The following is a 21,805-nucleotide window of genomic DNA, read 5'->3' as shown; positions in this document are numbered from 1 at the left end:
GGCAGGGAGAGACGTGTGCAGATGCTAGGGAGAGTCATAGGGAAATCCTCATTGTGAAAAGAAGCGATTTACAAGTGCAGCGAAACTTGGGGATCCAGATAGTCTCATAGAACAGCTCTGTCATTCCAGCAATTAGTTATTGGGGTGCAAGTGCTATGTTGAAAAGCCTTTAGTGGCTTTTATCTGTGGAAAAAGATAAATATATACGCCGGTCACTTTTGCTGTTAACTGTGCTAAAATAATTTATTGCCATATTTCTAGAGAAAAAGAGAAAAATAGACTAAGTTCATATTTGGTGTTATTTGTGTTAAAAGCGTTTCTTGTCATATTTCACTCCAATATGAGAAATATAAACGTAGTTCACATTTGGTGTTATTTGCACTAAGTGCATTTATTGCCAAGTTTCTAGAGAAAAAGAGAAAAATAGACAGATCATATTTGCAGTTTTTTGCGCTAAAAGCGTTTCTTGTCGTATTTCACTACAATATGAGAAAAATAGTCGCAGTTCACATTTGGTGTTATTTGTGTTAAAAGCGTTTCTTGTCATATTTCACTCCAATATGAGAAAAATAAACGTAGTTCACATTTGGTGTTATTTGCACTAAGAGCATTTATTGCCAAATCTCTAGAAAAATAGACTTAGATCATATTTGGTGTTATTTGCGCTAAAAGCATTTATTGTCATATTTCTAGAGAAAAAGAAAAATATTCACAGTTCACTTTTTCTATTTTTTTACTTAGAAATCGTTTAGTGGCCTATTTTAATCCAATATGAGAAATATATACGCAGTTCACTTTTGCTGTTATTTACACTGAAATCGTTTCGTTGCCAATTTCAAATCCTTTAGTTGCCTATCTCAGTAAAATATATATATATTTGGCGCTTTTAGGGGTGTTTTCATTTGCTTTGAATTTAATTAGTTCAGCTAAAAGTATGTCAGACAGAGAAGTGCCAGGCCCTGCACAGGGGAGTGTCAGATGTTTAAATGATTCTGGCGCACGCACAGGTCGCAGCAGAGTAAGGGGGCGTGGCATCAGGGGTTTATTCCCGAGGCCTCAGGTCCACATGTCAGCTAGAGCTTGTGTCTTAACCAGCAACCCGGTGGTTCTTGATTGCTTGACTGGATCTTCAACTTCGTCGCAAGTGACAGCAGCACCAGTAGCCTGAGTCTAGAGTCGCTGATGAGCAGCTTTCTTCACCCGCATAGTGAGGAAACTACTCACCAGCAGTAGCAGGTACACCTGGAGCAGAACCTGAACCAGCAGGTGGTGGCATACTTTGACAGCACCCTGCCAGCCCTCATAGAAGATCCGCTGGACTACTGGGCAGCCAAACTGGATTTGTGGCTGCAACTGGCCGAGTTTGCCCTGGAAAAGCTGTCCTGCACAGCCAGTAGTGTGGCATCAGAGCGAGTGTTTACTGCGGCGGGGGCCATAGTTACCCTAAGAAGAACTCGCCTGTCCACCCAAAATGTGTAGAGACTTACTTTTGTCAAGATGAATCAGACGTGGATCAGCCAGGATTTCCACCCACCAATGCCTGATGCATCAGATTAGATCATCCTCTCCACACTATGTCACCGTGTCACTCTGTGGTATCATGCTGCTGCCATGTCCACACTATGTCACCATGCCACTCTGTGGCCCCCTGATGCTGCCATGTCCACACTATGTCACCTTGCCACTCTGTGGTATCATGCTGCTGTGGCTGCCATCTCCACACTATGTCACCTTGCCACTCTGTCATATCATGCTGTTGCTGCCATATCCACACACTGTCACCGTGCCACTTTGTGGCCTCCTGATGCTGCCATGTCCACACTATGTCACCTTGCCACTCTGTGGTATCATGCTGCTGCTGTTGCTGCCATCTCCACACACTGTCACCTTGCCACTCTGTGGCCTCCTGATGCTGCCATGTCCACACTATGTCACCATACCACTCTGTGGCCTAATCATACTGCTGCTGTCACCTCCACACTTTGTCATTGTGCCACTCTGTGGCCTCCTAATGCTGCCGCCACCTCCAGACCCTGTCATTGTGCCAATTGGTGGTCTCCTCAAGCTGCTTCCACCTCACTACTATGTCATAGGGCCACTCTGTAGACTACTCATGCTGTTGCCACCCTCCCCACTCTATGACGGGGTCGCTATTGTCCTTGTTTGGCCTTCTTGAAATCACCATTTATTTGACCTTTCTTCTGATCGGTCAGAAGGAAGGAAAAATGAAACGCACAACGGATCCTGTCTGTTTTGCAGCTGTAATACCTGTATGGTCACATCAGAATTGGCTTATGATTTGGTAGCCAAAATCAGGAGTGGGTACAAAACACCTTCACATGTCATCTCTGTTTTAGATCCACTCCTGTTTTTTTTTGGCATTACCAATACTCATGGTTCACTGAGCAAATACTGACCGAGTCAAGGCGTATGCTCCCCAGACAGGATCCATTTTTTGTGGGTTATTGTTCTGACGGATCAGAGGAAGCGCAAATTAATCAGTGACATCAACACAAACTTACTGCTGACACCCTCTCCACTCTGTGGGGGGGGGGGGGGGGGCTTTACTTGTATAAGCGTTTAATAGAACAGGTTCTGTAAACATCTATGTGGAATCAGCTGACGAGGGTGTAAAAGGAGTGCGCTTCTTCTTCACGCTAACATAGACCTGTAAGGGTGAGTTATTTGGTCAGTTTTGGCCCCGTGACTGCCCAAATAAGTGAAGAGTGCAGTGATTCTAATAGCGAAGCCTGTCATCTGCATGTCATACTGACTGACAGTATTATTTCACTACCCCAGCACATTCCCTATGCGTGTTACTGCAAGGCACAGTGTTCTACACCCATACAAAGGCTCTATGCAGCCCGGAAATAGACGTTTTTTATTGCGATTCGTCGCGAATATATTCGGATTGAAGCAAATTTTTTAGAAAAATTCGGGGAACCGAATTTTTGAGAAATTCGCTCATCTCTAATCCAAACACATTAACCTCCTCAGGACCGCCGTACGCAGGATTGCGTCCTGGCGGCGGCCCTGCTCTTCTGGGTGGACGCATATACGCGTCCTCTCGCGATAGCCGAGATTTCCTGTGAACGCGCGCACACAGGCGCACGCGCTCACAGGAACGGAAGGTAAGCGAGTGGATCTCCAGCCTGCCAGCGGCGATCGTTCGCTGGCAGGCTGGAGATGTGATTTTTTTAACCCATAACAGGTATATTAGACGCTGTTTTGATAACAGCGTCTAATATACCTGCTACCTGGTCCTCTGGTGGTCCCTTTTGTTTGGATCGACCACCAGAGGACACAGGCAGCTCAGTAAAGTAGCACCAAACACCACTACACTACACTAAACCCCCCCTGTCACTTATTAACCCCTTATCAACCACTGATCACCCCTGATCATCCCTGATCACCCCATATAGACTCCCTGATCACCCCCCTGTCATTGATCACCCCCCTGTAAGGCTGCATTCAGAGGTCCGTATGATTTTTACGGATCCACTGATAGATGGATCGGATCCGCAAAACACGTACGGACGTCTGAATGGAGCCTTACAGTGGGGTGATCAATGACGGGGGTGATCACCCCATATAGACTCCCTGATCACCCCCCTGTCATTGATCACTCCCCTGTAAGGCTCCATTCAGACGTCCGTATGTTTTTTACGGATACATGGATCGGATCCGCAAAACACATACAGACGTTTGAATGGAGCCTTACAGGGGGGTGATCACCCCATATAGACTCCCTGATCACCCCCCTGTCATTGATCACCCCCCTGTAAGGCTGCATTCAGATGTCCGTATGTTTTTTACGGATCCACGGATACATGGATCGGATCCGCAAAACACATACGGATATCTGAATGGAGCCTTATAGGGGGGTGATCAATGACAGGGGGGTGATCACCCCATATAGACTCCCTGATCATCCCCCTGTCATTTTTCACCCCCCTGTCATTGATCACCCCCCTGTAAGGCTGCATTCAGATGTCCGTATGATTTTTACGGATCCACTGATACATGGATCGGATCCGCAAAACACATACGGACATCTGAATGGAGCCTTACAGGGGGGTGATCACCCCATATAGACTCCCTGATCACCCCCCCTGTCATTGATCACCCCCCCTGTCATTGATCACCCCCCTGTCATTGATCACCCCCCGGTAAGGCTGCATTCAGATGTCCGTATGATTTTTACGGATCCACTGATACATGGATCGGATCCGCAAAACACATACGGATATCTGAATGGAGCCTTATAGGGGGGTGATCAATGACAGGGGGGTAATCACCCCATATAGACTCCCTGATCACCCCCTGTCATTTTTCACCCCCCTGTCATTGATCACCCCCCTGTAAGGCTGCATTCAGATGTCCGTATGATTTTTACGGATCCACTGATACATGGATCGGATCCGCAAAACACATACGGACATCTGAATGGAGCCTTACAGGGGGGTGATCACCCCATATAGACTCCCTGATCACCCCCCTGTCATTGATCACCCCCCTGTCATTGATCACCCCCCTGTCATTGATCACCCCCCTGTAAGGCTCCATTCAGACATTTTTTTGGCCCAAGTTAGCGGAAATTATTATTTTTTTTTCTTACAAAGTCTCATATTCCACTAACTTGTGTCAAAAAATAAAATCTCACATGAACTCACCATACCCCTCACGGAATCCAAATGCGTAGACATTTATATTCCAGACTTCTTCTCACGCTTTAGGGCCCCTAGAATGCCAGGGAAGTATAAATACCCCACATGTGACCCCATTTTGGTAAGAAGACACCCCAAGGTATTCCGTGAGGGGCATATTGAGTCCATGAAAGATTGAAATTTTTGTCCCAAGCTAGCGGAAAGGGAGACTTTGTGAGAAAAAATATATATATATCAATTTCTGCTAACTTGTGCCAAAAAAAATATTTTTTTATGAACTCGCCATGCCCCTCATTGAATACCTTGGGGTGTCTTCTTTCCAAAATGGGGTCACATGTGGGGTATTTATACTGCCCTGGCATTCTAGGGGCCCTAAAGCATGAGAAGAAGTCTGGGATCCAAATGTCTAAAAATGCCCCCATAAAAGGAATGTGGGCCCCTTTGCGCATCTAGGCTGCAAAAAAGTGTCACACATCTGGTATCGCCGTACTCAGGAGAAGTTGGGCAATGTGTTTTGGGGTGTCATTTTACATATACCCATGCTGGGTGAGATAAATATCTTGGTCAAATGCCAACTTTGTATAAAAAATGGGAAAAGTTGTCTTTTGCCGAGATATTTCTCTCACCCAGCATGAGTATATGTAAAATGACACCCTAAAAAACATTGCCCAACTTCTCCTGAATACGGCGATACCACATGTGTGACACTTTTTTGCAGCCTAGGTGGGCAAAGGGGCCCACATTCCAAAGAGCACCTTTCGGATTTCACAGGTCATTTACCTACTTACCACACATTAGGGCCCCTAGAATGCCAGGGCAGTATAACTACCCCACAAGTGACCCCATTTTGGAAAGAAGACACCCCAAGGTATTCCGTGAGGGGCATGGCGAGTTCCTAGAATTATATATTTTTTGTCACAAGTTAGCGGAACATGATGATTTTTTTTTTTTTTTCCTTACAAAGTCTCATATTCCACTAACTTGTGACAAAAAATAAAAACTTCCATGAACTCACTATGCTCATCACGAAATACCTTAGGGTGTCTTCTTTCCAAAATGGGGTCACTTGTATGGTAGTTATACTGCCCTGGCATTTTAGGGGCCGAATGCGTGAGAAGTGGTTTGAAATCAAAATCTGTAAAAAATGGCCGGTGAAATCCGAAAGGTGCTCTTTGGAATGTGGGCCCCTTTGCCCACCTAGGCTGCAAAAAAGTGTCACACATCTGGTATCCCCGTACTCAGGAGAAGTTGGGCAATGTGCTTTGGGTGTCTTTTTACATATACCCATGCTGGGTGAGAGAAATATCTTGGCAAAAGACAACTTTTCCCATTTTTTTATACAAAGTTGGCATTTGACCGAGATATTTATCTCACCCAGCATGGGTATATGTAAAATGACACCCCAAAACACATCGCCCAACTTCTCCTGAGTACGGGGATACCACATGTGTGACACTTTTTTGCAGCCTAGGTGGGCAAAGGGGCCCACATTCCAAAGAACACTTTTCGGATTTCACCGGCCATTTTTTACAGATTTTGATTTCAAACTACTTACCACACATTAGGGCCCCTAGAATCCCAGGGCAGTATAACTACCCCACAAGTGACCCCATTTTGGAAAGAAGACACCCCAAGGTATTCGCTGATGGGCATAGTGAGTTCATAGAAGTTTTTATTTTTTGTCACAAGTTAGTGGAATATGAGACTTTGTAAGAAAAAAAAAAAAAAAACATCATTTTCCGCTAACTTGTGACAAAAAATAAAAAATTCTAGGAATTCGCCATGCCCCTCTCGGAATACCTTGGGGTTGTCTTCTTTCCAAAATGGGGTCACTTGTGGGGTAGTTATACTGCCCTGGCATTCTAGGGGCCCAAATGTGTGGTAAGTAGTTTGAAATCAAAATCTGTAAAAAATGGCCGGTGAAATCCGAAAGGTGCTCTTTGGAATGTGGGCCCCTTTGCCCACCTAGGCTGCAAAAAAGTGTCACACATGTGGTATCGCCGTACTCAGGAGAAGTTGGGCAATGTGTTTTGGGGTGTCATTTTACATATACCCATGCTGGGTGAGATAAATATCTTGGTCAAATGCCAACTTTGTATAAAAAAATGGGAAAAGTTGTCTTTTGCCAAGATATTTCTCTCACCCAGCATGGGTATATGTAAAATGACACCCCAAAACACATTGCCCAACTTCTCCTGAGTACGGAGATACCACATGTGTGACACTTTTTTGCAGCCTAGGTGGGCAAAGGGGCCCACATTCCAAAGAGCACCTTTCGGATTTCACCGGCCATTTTTTACAGATTTTGATTTCAAACTACTTACCCACACATTAGGGCCCCTAGAATGCCAGGGCAGTATAACTACCCCACAAGTGACCCCATTTTGGAAAGAAGACACCCCAAGGTATTCGCTGATGGGCATAGTGAGTTCATAGAAGTTTTTATTTTTTGTCACAAGTTAGTGGAATATGAGACTTTGTAAGGAAAAAAATAAATAAAAAATCATCATTTTCCACTAACTTGTGACAAAAAATAAAAAGTTCTATGAACTCACTATGCCCATCAGCGAATACCTTAGGGTGTCTACTTTCCGAAATGGGGTCATTTGTGGGGTGTTTGTACTGTCTGGGCATTGTAGAACCTCAGGAAACATGACAGGTGCTCAGAAAGTCAGAGCTGCTTCAAAAAGCGGAAATTCACATTTTTGTACCATAGTTTGTAAACGCTATAACTTTTACCCAAACCATTTTTTTTTTTACCCAAACATTTTTTTTTAATCAAAAACATGTAGAACAATAAATTTAGAGAAAAATTTATATATGGATGTCGTTTTTTTTTGCAAAATTTTACAACTGAAAGTGAAAAATGTCATTTTTTTGCAAAAAAATCGTTAAATTTCGATTAATAACAAAAAAAGTAAAAATGTCAGCAGCAATGAAATACCACCAAATGAAAGCTCTATTAGTGAGAAGAAAAGGAGGTAAAATTCCTTTGGGTGGTAAGTTGCATGACCGAGCAATAAACGGTTAAAGTAGTGTAGGTCAGAAGTGTAAAAAGTGGCCTGGTCATTAAGGGTGTTTAAGCTAAGGGGGCTGAGGTGGTTAAATAGCTGTCCGCGGAACTATCATTCCGCAGACCGCTATCTCTCCCAACTCCCTCCCGGCTTCCCAATACACATACACGTTCGGATTGACGAACATGTCTGTGTACTCTATGGAGACAGTGGAGAAAGCTATTGTCAGACAGTTCTGTTGGCAGCTTATCTCGTCTTAGCCAGCTTAAGACAATTTAAATGTTGTGTCATAAGTGGGGGTTTGAGCACTGAAACTCCCACAAAATGTGGGCCAGGCAGTCTGCAGAGCACCGCATCCTAAAGTTTCTTTTGGCTTCATTTAGTATAGGTAATATAATACAATTCTGTGGCCTATCTTCATCTCTCCTGAATAAATCTAAGAGAATCAAACTTGGGCCTAAGGGGGCATCATGCTCTGCACTTTTTAGACATTGTGGGGCTCTTTGCCTGGACACCTATCGATGAGAACTTCTGAAGTTCAATATAACCTAATGTTTGATATCCCACACAAGAAATCTTGTACAACTGCATCCAGAAGGGTCGTTAAGGGCTGCCCATAAACTATTACAAGGTATCCTGCTGACAGGACCTGGGCAGAACAGCTCACATTCGGACCTGGCAGTCACATGAGCACAGCAGTGATGGAGGAATTGGGGGCGCAACAAAAGGAGTTAGTACTGAGCAGATTATCTTCCCTTTACAGGTCATCATGTAGTACTCCAGGCTTCGGGGTACTACTATTCCTCCCCTCTTGGAAGCAGTGGGCTGGTCCTGTGTCTTACCAGGAGGGGGAGTTCCTTTCCAGAGAGGAGGAGGAGAGAGGAGGAAGAAGCACATTACAGTACTCCTGCTTCTATAGAGGTTCTCCAGTGAAAAGTAATTTGATCAAGCTCTCAAGTGAATCCTTGAGGAAAGAAACAGCAGTGAGTTGCTATATCAAGACACTGCTGTGAGCTGAGCGACTATGACTAAGACACCGATCACCAAATTACCACTAGGCCAGTACTACATAGTGCTAAACTATAGCTATCTGACTTTCCTCCAGATTCCTTACTGGTGCCAGAGAGAATTGCGCTTGAAATCAGCTGCTAACAAATGTATTTGAAGTTCTACGTTGCACTTAGTAAAAAGACTTTTATATGTTTAATTCTGGCCACATTCTTAATTACTACATTTCCACTGTACTGGTGCCCAGTTGGATTGAGGGAGTACACCATGACACAACACTTCATCAGGGCAACTGCCACTCCGATCCTCTGCATCGGCTCCACCGAGGCTTGCTGCAGTCGCACATCAAGATTTGCAAGAAAGTACGGAGAACACAATCAGATAGATTTTGGTTCGTTTTAAGAGATGTGAGATTGAATCATCTGTCATAAGCAGTGACAAAAAGCCACATGTATCTCTAAACAAATTAGCTCAATGAACTTCCCAATAGTTACTGCATAATAATTTCCAGATATTTCTTTCATCTCTTCTATATGTCTGTTCAATTGTTGATAATCTGTTTTGTTTTTCAGGGCAACAAACACTATATGGTCACCTGTATACCAACTTACATGTAAGGTCCACAGACAGAAGACACCAGGTGACTTGTCCACCTATAGGTCCTAGATTATTTGGAAAACCATTCCATGGCATAAACAGTTATATCTCACCCTATTTTCATTCTCAAAATGGTTTCCATACAATACATTCTGAAAACAGCCCAGTCAAACCAAGAATTGTGACAGTGGTTAAACCTGGAAGTCAACCTCTGAAAAAGATCACGTTACTACTTAACCGGAGGTCTGTCCAGACTTTTGAACAACTTATTGCTGATATATCAGAAGGACTTGGACTCCCAAGGTGGAAAAATGACCGTGTCCGGAAACTTTATAACCTGAAAGGCAAGGAAATTCACAGTGTATCTGACTTCTTCCATGGGGATGATGCTTTTATTGCACTGGGTAGGGAGCAACTCACACTGAAGAGCATTGAAATTGTTTTTAATGAACTTTATCCTGATAAGTCTTTTAAACAAAACAAGGATTATTATGAAAAACTAAGATGCAAGTTTAAAGATAAGGGGTTAAATATTGATAATCGATATGAAGAAACAGAGACAACCCACAAATTAGGCAAGATCATGTCTTCAACAGTAGCTAACAAAACAGACAGCAAAACTGATGGCAAGTGTAGGGCACAAGAATCCAGAAGCACAAGAAAACATGACAAATTTAAGAGTGATCACGAACACTTACCTGGAGCGATGAAAAAACTTGAACTATGCCATAGTAAACCAAATAAACTGTTGACCACAAGTTTGGATTATACAATGCATTGTGAGCAACACTGTAAAAAATATAAGTTCAAAAAAAGACTGAACAGTGACTTTGATAATGAAATGCTAGAAGACACACCTTTGATTGGAAGGTGTATGAAACAGCCAAAGCATAAATCAGATAAAACAAAATCCAAGTGTATAAGTTGCCACTGTAGAAATAGAGAATTGGATATGGATTATAGTGAAGTAGAGGAAAGAGTGGACAGTGACGTAGATATAAACCACAATTCAAAGTGGCCTTCTTATAGATTTCAAAGACAGACCAATGACATGGAAACAAACAGCAAATGTGACAAAGAGAGAAAAAAATGCAATGGTGAACATCTCGACTGCTCAGCAATAAAGCCCACTAGACGGCTAATAGAAGATTTCCTGGAAGATTCAAAAGAGAATGTACTAATAAACACAGACAAAACAGTCACAGACAATGAATCCAATAGTAAAAAAGAAATCCTGACAAACACTGTTCCCGTGGCAGAAAAGGTTTTAGGTGGGAATTCAAGTATGGATGAGGATGAGGGAATTTTCCAAATTAGCCAATATTCTATCAAGGACAGCCTGGATATAGAGAAATATTATGAAATTGGCAGGAGTATTGGAGATGGAAACTTTGCTGTTGTGAAGGAGTGTAGAGTCCGGAAAACTAATCAAAAATTTGCCATGAAGATTATTGATAAGGCCAAGCTTGAAGGAAAAGAAGATATTGTTGAGAATGAAGTTCGAATAATTAAATTGCTTTGCCATCCTAATATCGTAAAACTTCTGGACGATTTTGAGACTGAAAATGAGATTTACTTGATAATGGAGTACATAAAAGGAGGAGACCTGTTTGATGCAATAACTGAAAGTATTAAATTTACTGAACACCATGCATCCCTTATGATGACTGATCTGTGTGAGGCTCTTCTGTATATCCACAGTAAAAATATTGTTCATAGAGACCTGAAGCCTGAAAATCTACTGGTAAGTGTTTAGTGTAACAGAACCGAAAGTAGAAACATTTAACTATGCATAAAATGAGCCGTAAGCCGTGCCCAGGTTAACTGACTATCCATATACTGTATATTGGAACACAGTCCATGAAAATAGGGGACTAGCAGTGTCTATAGTAAAAAATAATGTACATTTGAAGATAGGGTAACTTGTGCAGGTTATTGTAATTGTAGTTATCAAAATTTCCAGTTTAAGGCCCTTTTTCATGATCTGAAGTTCAGCTTAATGACCATTTCTAGGAATTGTGTTCCCGATCAGTGTCCAATGTAAACAGGGCAGCGATCAGTTTCATTTGTCAATAGTTGCATTTTTATGTGGCTGCAAAAAGGAAATGCCCCCTGAGCTGCCGGCCTGGAGAGAATCTAGCAGAGCACCAGGAAAAATAAATGGGAGCTCTGGACCCATGTGAGGTACAGGTTCTGGCTTTATTAGACAGAGATAGTCATGTACTATATTATGTCTGATTTTCATTTTTTACATCAACCATGGCATAACCCCTTTAAATATGGATTGATGGAGGAGCAATCATAGTAACAATTGCTCTATCATCCCACATCACAGTCTTCGGAAAGTGAAAGGATAAGGGTCCATTCACACATCCGTAGTGCATTGCGGATCTTCAAATTGCGGATCTGCAATACACCTGGCCGGCACTCCCATAGAAATGCCTATTCTTGTCCGCAATTGCGGACAAGAATAGGACATGTTCTATTTTTTTCCGGAGTTGTGGACCGGAGATCGGCTCCAGAAATGCGGATGCGGAGAGCACATAGTGTGCTCTCCGCATCCATTCCGTCCCCATAGAGAATGGGAGTTTATTTTTATTTTATCTTTCAGTGTTTGTTAACTTTTGGAAAATCAAAAATAAGGTTTGAAACCATGACTATTCTTATTTCATCACACTTCCGTTTTATGTTCAGCGCATATGCTGTTAAACTTTATTTTCTTTGCATTGACATATTTGGACCCCATAACTTTTTTATATTTCCATCTATGGAGCTCTGTATGGGTTCATTTTTTGTGGTCTGATCTGTAGTTTTTATTGATACAATTTTGGAGTGTGTGTGTGACCTTTTTTTTTCTTTTTAGATCTTTATTATATCCAAGAAAAGATAAACCAATTCATAAATTTCATTAAAATAACTTCAAAGAAAGACAAACTATTTAGTATGTGATACATCAGGGATACTCAACCTGCGGCCCTAAAGCTGTTGTAAAACTACAACTTCCATTATGCCCTCCTGTAGGCTGATAGCTGTAGGCTGTCCGGGCATACTGGGAGTTGTAGTTTGAGTGTCACAGGTTGGGCATCCCTGTCATACATAATATATCCACAAAATAATAATAATAATCTTTATTTATATAGCGCCAACATATTCCGCAGCACCTTACAATTCAGGGGTTCATGTACAAACAGTCATAAATAACATAGTAACAGACAAGTCGATTATTACAACAAGAGGAATGAGGGCCCTTCTCGCAAGAGCTTACAATCTATGAGGGGATAGGGGTGACACAAAAGGTAGAAGTGCTTGTTATGTACGATAGTCCAACCATCTTGGGAGAATAGGGGAGCAGATATAAAGCCGTATGAGCCGGTCAGCAGCCAATATACGAAGTGCTTCTGGGTGCAGTGGAGGCTCAGCTTCAGAGAATGATAAATGGGCTATGGGAGGTTAGATCAAGGGAGGTGATAGGCCACCCTGAAAAGATGTGTTTTTAGCAATTGCTTAAAACTGTGCAAGTTGTGATTAAGCCTGATTTCTTGGGGTAGGGCATTCCAGAGAACCGGTGCAGCTCGGGAGATATCTTGGAGCCGGGAGAGAGAGGTTCGGATTTTTGTGGAAGTCAGTCATAAGTCATTGGCTGAACGGAGAGCACGGGTAGGGTGGTAGACAGAGATGAGGGAAGAGATGTAGGGTGGTGCAGCACTGTGGAGGGCTTTTTGGGTTAGGACGAGCAGTTTGAATTGGATTCTATAGTGTATGGGTAGCCAGTGCAATGACTGACACAGGGCGGAGGCATCAGAGTAGCGGTTGGACAGATAGGTGACCCTGGCTGCTGCATTAGGAATAGATTTTAGAGGGGAGAGTCTGGTGAAGGGGAGGCCAATTAATAGTGAGTTGCAGTAATCAAGGCAGGTGTGGATCAGGGCAACAATGAGAGTTTTTGTTGTTTCCATAGTGAGAAAGGGGCGGATACTAGAGATGTTTTTGAGGTGCAGGCGACATGAGCGGGAGAGAGATTGAATATAGGGGGTCAAAGAAAGATCAGTGTCAAAAGTCACCCCGAGACAGCGGGCGTGCTGCCTAGGAGTGATGACGGTGTTGCACACCGAGAGGACGACACCAGGTTTACTGAATTGCCATCAAAACCATGTGAAGTCCGAAAGTCCAAACCAAAATGCACATTTGAAGATTTAGAGATAGAAGAGGAGGGGGAAGAAGAAAAAATAACATAACTATATCCAACCTTTCCAACTTTTTGGGTATTTTTTCCAGCTACTGTATTTACCACAGTATTGGGTGTATGAAATTGCACCACTGTCAAAACTATAATTAGGTGAAATCCAATTTCTAACAATTAGTAATCATGCAAAGAATAATATCTTCCCAATTACCCCCCTACTGTGTGTCATGGTCTTACCTTCTTGCTGTTCTCCTTCGTTTGACATGTGCTGGCGGCCATCTTGGTTTCTGGGTTTCTTGTAGCCTCCCACCCTGCGGCTCCTCCTTCCCACTGGGAGGAGCTGGATGCCTAGCTCATATATATAGGAGGTCTGTGGCTTCAGTTCCTTGCTTGGTCCTCCTGTGTTCACATGCTTCTAGACTGCTGCTGCTTCTGGTTCCTGATCCTGGTTTCGTCCGACTACCCTGCTGGTTCCTGATCCTGGTTTCGTCCGACTACCCTGCTGGTTCCTGATCCTGGCTTCGTCTGACTACCCTGCTGGTTCCTGATCCTGGCTTCGTCTGACTACCCTTCTGGTTCCTGACCTCTGGCTTCGCTAAGACTCTGCTTCGGTTTCGCCATCCGTTTGGACTTTTGCTTTACAGCTTTATTTTCAATAAAGCCTTCTTATTTTCACTTATCCCTTGTTGTACGTCTGGTTCATGGTTCCGTGACATTAGGACCAAGCCATGAATTCTGACGGTACAGGGCCATCCTCGCTACCCACGCTGGTTGCCAGACTTGATCAGCAGGATCACCTGTTGGGTCGGTTCGCTGTGGCGTTGCAAACCCTGCTTGAACGCACGGCTCATTTCGCTCCCGTTGCCGATGGGTCGGTTGTCGCTCCTGGGCCCGCTCCTACTGCCGCTCCGGTTGTTGCGCCAGAGTCTACCCCGACACCTGTTGTTGCACCGGCGGTGTTTCGGGGTATGACCGGTTCTGCCCCTCTTTCACAGCGCTTTGGGGGAGAGCCAACTGAGTGCCGAGGTTTCCTTAACCAGGTGGGCATTTATTTCGAGTTGCTGCCACATGCCTTTCCCACTGAGAGATCAAAGGTGGGCTTCTTGATCTCGCTGCTCTCGGACAAGGCCTTGGCCTGGGCCAGCCCTTTATGGGAGAACAACAATCCGGTGGTTGCCGAGTTTTCCGGTTTTGTTGCTTCTCTTCGGAAGGTATTCGATGTGCCGGCTCGTGCTGCCTCTGCTGCGAAGCTCCTTATGTCCATCAGACAGGGTTCACGATCCGTAGCTGAATACGCCATTGAGTTTCGTACCCTGGCAGCAGAGGTGGGCTGGAATAATGAGGCTCTGGTCGCTGCTTTCTCTCATGGTCTCTCGGATGCCTTGAAGGATGAGGTTGCAGCTAAGGACCTACCAGTGGAGCTCGAGTCTCTTATTTCTTTCCTGATTTTGATTGACACCAGACTCAGGGAGAGACCTTCCTTTAAGGAGAGCCTGCGGAGGTTTTCTAACAGATTGGCGCCTACGTTTGTTGTCCCACCCGTGCCTCCCTCTCCTCCCACGCCTCCTGGGGATGACTTGTCTGGGGGTGAACCCATGCAGCTGGGGTTTGCTCGCCTGTCCGAGGGGGAGAGGGTACTCCGGAGACGCGAGGGCCGATGCATGTACTGTGGTCTCGGTGGGCATTTTCGGTTGGCATGTCCGAACCGTCCGGGAAACGCTCGCACCTGAGATCCTGTCGGGGGCAGATCTTGGGTGGAGTCTCCTCGTCCCCGGTTTCCCGTGTTGACAAACCACTGATCACTGTTGTCCTCTCCTGGGTCGGGGGCTCGGTGACGACCCAGGCGTTGGTGGACTCTGGTGCTGGTGGTTTGTTCATTGATAATGTGTTCGCTGCCGCCAATTCCATTCCTCTGCAGGCTCGAGGTTCCCCACTGGCTCTTGAGGCGATAGACGGCAGACCCCTTCTGCCGCCACACGTGACTCATGAGACCCTTCCAGTGGGGATAGCCATTGGTGCCGTTCACAGAGAGTCGGTCTGCCTCCAGGTTATTTCGTCTCCACACTACTCGGTGGTCTTGGGGTACCCCTGGCTCCGGAAGCATAATCCGACTTTCGATTGGAGATCGGCCGAGATCCTCTCGTGGTCACCGCAGTGTGGGGCTAGTTGCATCCATGGGTCTGTCAAGTTGCTGTGTACTTCCTCGGACTCTCTGTTGCCTCATGAATACGAGGAGTACCGGGATGTATTCGATAAGGTGCGCGCGGTTGCCCTACCTCCGCACCGCCCATACGATTGTGCCATAGAGTTACAATCTGGTGCCGTTCCTCCTCGTGGCAAAGTCTATCCACTGTCGGTAGCGGAGAATGAGGCCATGGAGGAGTACGTGAGGGAGGCGCTTTCACGCGGACACATTCGCAAATCCTCGTCCCCGGCAGGGGCTGGATTTTTCTTTGTGAAAAAGAAGGGCGGTGAGTTGAGGCCTTGCATCGATTACAGGGGTCTCAATCGCATCACGATCAAGAACGCTTACCCGATACCCTTGATTTCCGAGCTGTTCGATCGCCTTAAAGGGGCCACGGTCTTTACCAAACTCGACCTGAGGGCGGCATATAACCTGGTAAGGATCAAGGCGGGCGATGAGTGGAAGACCGCGTTTAACACCAGGACCGGTCATTATGAATCCTTGGTTATGCCCTTTGGGTTGTGCAATGCGCCCGCAGTCTTTCAGGAATTCATCAACGATGTTTTCCGTGACCTGTTGCAGCAGTGTGTGGTGGTCTATTTGGATGACATCTTGGTATATTCTGAATCCATGGAGGCCCACATTCTGGATGTCAGACGAGTGTTGCAACGGTTACGAGAGAACAAGCTGTTCGGTAAGCTTGAGAAATGCGAATTTCACCGATCCCAGGTAACCTTCTTAGGTTACATCATTTCCGCTGAGGGGTTCTCCATGGATCCTGAGAAGGTTTCGGCTGTCTTACAGTGGCCCCAGCCCAGTGGTCTTCGTTCCCTGCAGCGCTTTTTGGGCTTCGCCAATTATTATCGGAAGTTCATCAGGGACTTTTTCATGCTAGCCAAGCCTCTCACGGATCTGACCAGGAAGGGCAGTAATTCCCAGGTCTGGCCGCTCGAGGCCATCCGAGCTTTTGAGGCTCTAAAGTCCGCCTTTGTGTCGGCTCCGATTCTGTCGCATCCCAACCCTGGGTTGCCCTTTGTCCTCGAGGTGGACGCGTCTGAGACGGGAGTAGGCGCCCTTCTGTCTCAGCGTAGAACACCAGAGGGTCCTCTGCTTCCTTGTGGGTTTTACTCCCGGAAACTGTCTTCCGCGGAGTGCAACTATCAGATTGATGACAGGGAGTTATTGGCCATCGTGCAGGCCCTTAAAGAATGGAGGCACTTGCTCGAGGGTTCGGTGGTTCCGGTCCTCATCCTGACGGACCACAAGAATCTGACCTACTTTTCTGAGGCCAAGAGATTGACACCACGTCAGGCCAGATGGGCTCTTTTCTTGTCACGTTTTAATTACGTGGTCTCCTACCTACCCGGTTCCAAGAACATCAGGGCGGATGCCTTATCACGGCAGTACTCCGAGCTGTCCAGGGAGGAGTCGATTCCGACTTCGGTCATACCTCCAAATCATATCTTGGCCGCCATTCGCACCAGCCTGACCTCTCCCCTGGGTGAGCAGATTTTGGCGGCTCAATCTGGTGCTCCCTCTGGGAGACCCAACGGCAGATGTTTTGTGCCTGAGGAGTTGCGCACTCGGTTGTTGCGAACCTACCATAACTCCAAGACCGCGGGGCATCCTGGAAAGAATCAGCTGTCCTGGGCTGTTTCACGTCTGTTCTGGTGGCCTTCCCTACGTTCCGACATCGCCGCATATGTAGCGGCATGCTCCGTTTGTGCCCAGAGTAAGTCCCCTCGGCACCTTCCTTTGGGCCTTCTGCAACCCATAGCCACCGGGGAGCGCCCATGGTCACACCTGGGGATGGATTTCATTGTGGACCTCCCTGCATCCCGAGGCCATACGGTCATTCTCATGATTGTGGATCGGTTTTCCAAAATGTGCCACTGTGTTCCTCTCAAGAAGTTACCCTCTGCACAAGAGTTGGCCACGATTTTTGCCAGGGAGGTCTTCCGGTTGCACGGTTTGCCCAAGGAGATTGTGTCGGATCGGGGGAGTCAGTTTGTGTCCAGGTTCTGGCGCGCCTTTTGCTCCCAGTTGGGGATTCATCTCTCCTTCTCCTCGGCCTACCACCCTCAGTCCAATGGGGCCGCAGAACGATCCAATCAGGCCTTGGAGCAATTCCTTCGTTGCTATGTCTCCGATCACCAAGACAATTGGGTTGACCTCCTGCCTTGGGCTGAGTTTGCCAGGAACACGGCGGTGAACTCTTCCTCTGGGACGTCTCCCTTCATGGCCAATTATGGGTTCCAACCTGCCGTGTTACCGGAGGTATTCTCTCCCCAGGATATTCCGGCTGTGGAGGATCACCTTTCCGTCCTACGTGCTTCTTGGGTACTCATCCAGAAGTCCCTTGAGGTCTCTGCGCAGCGCCAGAGACTCCAGGCTGATCGCAGACGAGCGCCTGCTCCTTCCTACCAGGTCGGAGACCGTGTATGGTTGTCCACCCGCAACCTCAACCTTCGAGTGCCCACTCCCAAGCTGGCGCCTCGCTTTGTTGGTCCCTTCCGAGTGCTTCGCAGGGTAAACCCGGTAGCCTATGCCCTTGCGCTTCCTCCTGGCATGCGGATCTCCAACGTGTTTCATGTCTCCCTGTTGAAGCCACTGGTGTGTAATCGTTTCACTTCCTCGGTTCCTCGGCCTCGTCCGGTCCAAGTGGGTAATCGTGAGGAGTATGAGGTGAGCAATATCCTGGACTCACGCCTGGTCCGCGGTCGGGTGCAGTTTTTGGTCCATTGGCGTGGTTATGGTCCAGAGGAGCGTTCCTGGGTTCCCTCCGCAGATGTCCATGCTCCTGCCTTGCTCCGAGCCTTCCACGCACGCTTCCCTCAGAAACCGTTCTTTACTCCGCGGAGGAGGGGCCCTTGAGGGGGAGGTACTGTCATGGTCTTACCTTCTTGCTGTTCTCCTTCGTTTGACATGTGCTGGCGGCCATCTTGGTTTCTGGGTTTCTTGTAGCCTCCCACCCTGCGGCTCCTCCTTCCCACTGGGAGGAGCTGGATGCCTAGCTCATATATATAGGAGGTCTGTGGCTTCAGTTCCTTGCTTGGTCCTCCTGTGTTCACATGCTTCTAGACTGCTGCTGCTTCTGGTTCCTGATCCTGGTTTCGTCTGACTACCCTGCTGGTTCCTGATCCTGGTTTCGTCCGACTACCCTGCTGGTTCCTGATCCTGGCTTCGTCTGACTACCCTGCTGGTTCCTGATCCTGGCTTCGTCTGACTACCCTTCTGGTTCCTGACCTCTGGCTTCGCTAAGACTCTGCTTCGGTTTCGCCATCCGTTTGGACTTTTGCTTTACAGCTTTATTTTCAATAAAGCCTTCTTATTTTCACTTATCCCTTGTTGTACGTCTGGTTCATGGTTCCGTGACACTGTGTTACACTCCCGACAAGTCCCCAAGAATAACCAATCTGGCATTATGGGGTATGGAAATATTAATAATGGAATCTTCAGGAGAATCTCCCTCCAATATACACTAAGTTTCTCCCATAGCATATGGGTGAAAATATCTGCAGGTTGCTCATATCGTCTACTATTGGTGTTAATTTTGCCTCCTTATTTAGACAGCTGGTGTATAGTATAACTGATGGACAACTTTCAGTTGAATCAACTTATGGTTATTACTATTTGAAACATTTTGAATCAATTTTGTCACTGCTTCCCATTCTACATCTTCCATTTTGCCTATCTCTTTTTCCCATTTTCCCTACACACACCTTGTTCATTATAAACTTATAAGAGAAAGTCCCTTTCTATCCACATCCTCTTTACCAATGTATTCTATCAGTTTATTCGTAACAATTTTACAGTAACCCTTATTATCTGTTTTCTAATAAGCGTGTTTAATTTGAACATAAAGCCACCAATACCTAATGTGCAAACCATATTTGCTCTGTACTTCACTAATGTAACGGGGTGCCGAAGGCGCACTCGGTCTCCCATCAGCCGCAGACCTGCTGCTTAGCTTCGGGAGCAAGGATCTGTGTTTGACCTTGTTCCCAGGGCAGCTTTGCTAGCTGGGAGGCTCCCTGGTCCTAGGTCTGCCTTGAGCGTCGAGCTGATCACTCGGTGCTCAACTGGTCGGTCTGTCGGTCATGTGATGCTGGCCACGTCACATGACCCTCACTCCCCACTATAAATACAGGCAGCCTGCTGGCCACAGGTTGCCTGTTAATTTTAGGTATCTGGTGATTGTTTTTTTCCTGCATACTTACCTGATCCTGTGTTCCCTGACGATTCTCTGCCTACTCCTCCTGTACTGCGCATCTCTCCTGGTATCCTGACCCCGGCTTCCACCTGACGATTCTTTGCGGACTCCTGTTGTACTTCGTTTCTCTCCTGGTATTTGACCTCGGCTTTTCCTGACTATTCTCTGCTCATTCCTTAGTACTGCGTAGCTCTCTAGGTATTGACCCGGTGCGTTCACGTTCTGTTATTTGTCTTGTCTGTCTTCCCAGCACGTATCCTAAGTTAGGAACTGCCGTCTAGTTGTCCCCTGTCATTAGGACTTGCGAGGCAAGTAGGTAGGGCCAGGGGTGAGGGTGGAGCGCAGTGGTCACTATCCTCCCCCCTGTGTGTAGTGTACGTTACCGTCACAACTAAAACTCCGTAACACACCGTCCTCAAAAAAGTTAACAATATTGCTTAATCCTTTATCTAACCACATTTTGAAATCTGTAATCTACTTCAACTCTTTTAAATTTTCATTATCCCTGGTGTATAAACAGTAGCACCGTTTACCTTACATATATTTTTAAACAAAACCCATGTTTTCCACAGTGAATAACCTATACTATTACCTTTCTTATTGAATTTCCCTACTTCCACCATACTAAGAATATTGGAAAACTTGTGTTCCTTTAACAAATAACAAACTAGGTGTGCTTTTGAACCCCTCTTCAATAGACACATACGCTTCATAAATTAATATCTAAAATTTGGAAGCAATAAACCCCCTTTGCCCACAGGAAGACAGAGCTTTTCCATATTTTAATCTAATTTTTTTCCTTCCTCAAATCAGATTGTGAAAAATTTGTTCTATCCTCTTAAATATCCTATCATTAATCCAGATGCGGCAAGAATTTAAATAAAAAAGCATCTGTGGAAGAATAATTATTTTTATCATTGCAATCTGATCAGCCATCGATAGCGGCAGGTTCAACCAAACATTGACTTGTTTTTATCCTTGTAAGTAAAGTTTTTATATTATTCTAACATAATAGTCCAATGTAACTGTAACTTTGATCCCCAGATATTCTAATTTGTAAGTCTCACCTAGAATTTTAACTCTTGGCAAATCAAACTCCATGTTCTTATCTAGAGACAATATCGATGATTTTGACCAGTTTATCACCACGCCAGATAAATCACCATGATAAGATAACGCATATGGTCAAAATTCCTTTACAAACAAGACAATATCATTCGCATATAAAATAATTTTCTCATGCCTACCTTCGATTTTGAAATCCTCATAGGGATACCGGTCTTTCAGAAATGCCACTAAAGTTTCTATATATATCAAAAAGAATTGGGGAGAGGGGGAAACCCTGGCTTGTACTCCTGCTTAAATCAAACATAGCTGTCAGGCTCTCATATAATATTACTCTTGCTCTTGGGTTTTTGTATAGGAGTTTGACCCAATTGATAATTGTTTGGCCCAATCCAAAGGACTCCAGACATTTCCATAGGAAACCCCACTCAACCCTGTCAAAGACCTTAGTAGCAACCAATGACAAGACGGAGCAGAGACCCCCCCTTCAATCTGCATATTCATAAAAACTTCCCAGTATGAATCCTCCCAGTTCCTTACCAATAATATCTGTTATGCAGGTTCTTAATCTCAGGGCCAGTACCTTAGCTATCAATTTAATATCCATATTTAACAGTGAGATCGGATGGTATACACAGATATTTAGAGGCAGGCAATTTTCACCCAACACAGGATTCATTAACCCCTTCAGTACTGAGCCACTTTTCACCTTAAATCCCAGGTCGATTTTTGCAATTCTGACATGTATCACTTTAAGTGGTAATAACTTTGGAACGCTTTTACTTATCCAAGCCATTCTTGGATTTTCTCGAGACACATTGTACTTCATGACAGTGGTAAATTTGAGTCAATATATTTCACCTTTATTTATAA

General features: G+C 45.3%; 1 protein-coding gene across 2 annotated transcripts in view; it reads left to right on the top strand.

Annotated features, from left to right (window-relative positions):
• DCLK3 (doublecortin like kinase 3) overlaps nt 1–21,805 on the top strand; it is a 95,759-nt gene that overhangs the window by 24,901 nt on the left and 49,053 nt on the right. For both annotated transcript variants that reach the window (XM_040433406.1, XM_040433407.1), the window contains exon 2: nt 9,262–11,030. In XM_040433406.1, the coding sequence (XP_040289340.1) occupies nt 9,262–11,030 (1,769 nt within the window). The remainder of the gene's footprint in view (nt 1–9,261; nt 11,031–21,805) is intronic.

This window comes from Bufo bufo, chromosome 5 (genome assembly GCF_905171765.1).
Source record: "Bufo bufo chromosome 5, aBufBuf1.1, whole genome shotgun sequence".
NCBI classification, from domain to species: Eukaryota; Metazoa; Chordata; class Amphibia; order Anura; family Bufonidae; genus Bufo; species Bufo bufo.
Note: the sequence above shows the minus strand (reverse complement) of the source record. Positions and strands in the feature narration are given on the sequence as shown.